At 37.5% G+C, this 2,353-nt stretch overlaps 1 protein-coding gene across 1 annotated transcript in view; it reads left to right on the forward strand.

The window, feature by feature from the left end:
• tspan4a (tetraspanin 4a) overlaps positions 1–1,011 on the forward strand; it is a gene marked incomplete at its 3' end in the record, with an annotated part of 116,345 nt that extends 115,334 nt beyond the window's left edge. Inside the window, exon 5 of the mRNA XM_008303310.1 lies at positions 880–1,011. Within this exon, the coding sequence (XP_008301532.1) occupies positions 880–1,011 (132 nt within the window). The remainder of the gene's footprint in view (positions 1–879) is intronic.
• Between the last annotated feature and the right edge of the window lie 1,342 nt (positions 1,012–2,353).

Here is a 2,353-nt window from a genome sequence, read left to right on the forward strand (position 1 = left end):
CAGTGCTTGTTTCTGTGACTCTGTAGTTTTGCTGCTGCTGTCAGGTTCTACCAGAACCCTGATGTGTTCTTCCTCCTAAGCCTCATGTGTCTGTTGATGAAGTTCTGAGGCTCAGAACTGATGGAAGCTCTTGGACCTCTACGTATTCACAGGTCTCCCTTCTCCCTCCGTTTTACCACCAGGCTCATCTCCAGACTGATTCCTTCTGTGTGGTTTCAGGTTGATTGATTCTTCACGAGGCGCCGAATAAATGCCGGAACCATAAAACTTTACGGGTCACCCTGCGCTCGGCTTGTTAACTTTTCAAGGTGACAACATCTGAATATTCCGACTCGGCGCATTTTTTAACCTTTGATTTGCTCTCCGACTTTTACAGCCCCGCCGCCGCTAATTTGAATTCCGCCGAACTTGGTGATGAATTGCGAACTTGATCCATTGTTTAAGCGGGTGAGCGGGTTTTAAATTAACACGCGATTTGGGATTCGGCGCACGCGGCGGCGGCTCGGCGGCGTTCTTCCTGTGTGGAATTAAAGATGAAGAAAACATCAGCAGCACTTCATCACTAGAAGTGCTGCTGATGAACTGAATTGGGGTGAAAGTCATGATCTGGTATCAGGGATCTATAGCAATCAGCACGGGGAGGTAAGAAGGAGCAGGAGGAGGTTTTCAGACGAATGTGAGGAGAAGCAGCTCGATATCAGCCGGATGCTCGTCTTACATGCAGCACACATGAGTTACTTTATCCGGCGGATCGGATTCCTGGCAGGTAAATAATGTGAGCTGCTGCAGCCGAGGATGTTTGTTTGCTATCGTGCATCTCAATGTGCTGCTAATAAAAGGTCAAACTCTGCTTCTTCCCTTGTTTTTCTCTCTCTGCAGTTTCGCTGCTGCGGCGTAACGAACCACACCGACTGGTTCGAGGTGTACAACGCCACCCGAGTGCCCGACTCCTGCTGCCTGGAGTACAGCGACAACTGTGGCCTGGACAACCCGGGGACCTGGTGGACGGCGGTAGGTTGGTTTAGATCGTTTGGAAACAGGAGTGTTGATTGGACAGGTCCTCACACACAGCAGACGTCCACACTGTGAATAAAACTAAAAATAAAGGTGAAATTCTGGCAGCAAGCGAGCCAGAAAACATCAAAACAACAAATGGTTTAATACTGTGATGCTGAGAAACTGTAAAACAGCAAATGTCAGATTTTGCTATTATTCATGTGACTGAAATACAGTAAATACAATAATTTCACACCTACACACTGTAAAAGAATTGATTACTGTTTGTAAAAATATAGATTTCGTTTTCTTTTTACAGTCAACATGTAAATTAATTTGAAAATATTTAGCAAAACAAAGAAAATGTGTAAAATACCAGTTAGAAAATTATTTCACATCTTTAAATCCTTGATGAAAACATTTTTCCTTCAGCAAATATCTGTAAAATAATATTTATTTGATGTTTTAAATCCAGTAAAACTGTCATTTTACAGTCAGTCGAGAAATACTGTTTGTAAAAATGCAGATTTTTGATGTTGACGTTGTTGTTTACAGTTTTCACTTTTTTTATAGAGTAAACATGTAAATCAAACTGAAAAACTGTTAATTCATTTTTTTTATTTTTTTTTTTTACAGCTGTTACTTATTTTGTTAAAAGACAGAAAATATCTGGTAAAATTATGGGAAAAAAATATGAATTCCTACATTAAAAAAATAAAATGGGCCAAAATAATATGTAGTGTTCACATCAAAAATCTGTATTTTTACAACTGGTAATTAGATTTTTATTTTGATTTTACTGTATTTTAATCAGCAGACATATTGTGGATTTATTAAAAAAAAAAAAAAAAAAGTGTTTTTTAAAAATTGTTTTTAAACTTTATGTATATTAAGGGCTGAATTTTTTAAAATTAATTTTCCTAAACTGCTATTTTACAAATTTTCTCACTTTTTTGGCAATTTAGAAATAATATCGAAAAAAATCATAAAAGAAAATATGAATGTAAATGTCGACTGTAAACAAAAAGAAAATTGAAAAAACAGGCCAAAGTTGTAAATAACATCAAGATTTTTAAAAATCTACATTTTTATAAATCAGAACTTTTTCTTGTACAACGTGTGACCGTTAAATTACAGTTTTTCTGTTTTTAAATCAGCACAAACATCCATGTCCTCCAGATGTCTGCTGATATTTTACGGGTTCTGGATGTCACCACATTCACTATTCTTCTAACGTTGTTTTTCTGGCGTCCTCGCTGCCAGATTTACATTCTGTTAACGATTTGTCTCATATTTCATTAACATCTGGTTGTAACGACGGAAAGCCGAATCCCTTCTTAATCCAAAATCATACCAG

The sequence above is a fragment of the Stegastes partitus genome, unplaced genomic scaffold (genome assembly GCF_000690725.1).
Source record: "Stegastes partitus isolate 25-593 unplaced genomic scaffold, Stegastes_partitus-1.0.2 Scaffold1978, whole genome shotgun sequence".
Classification (NCBI taxonomy): Eukaryota; Metazoa; Chordata; class Actinopteri; family Pomacentridae; genus Stegastes; species Stegastes partitus.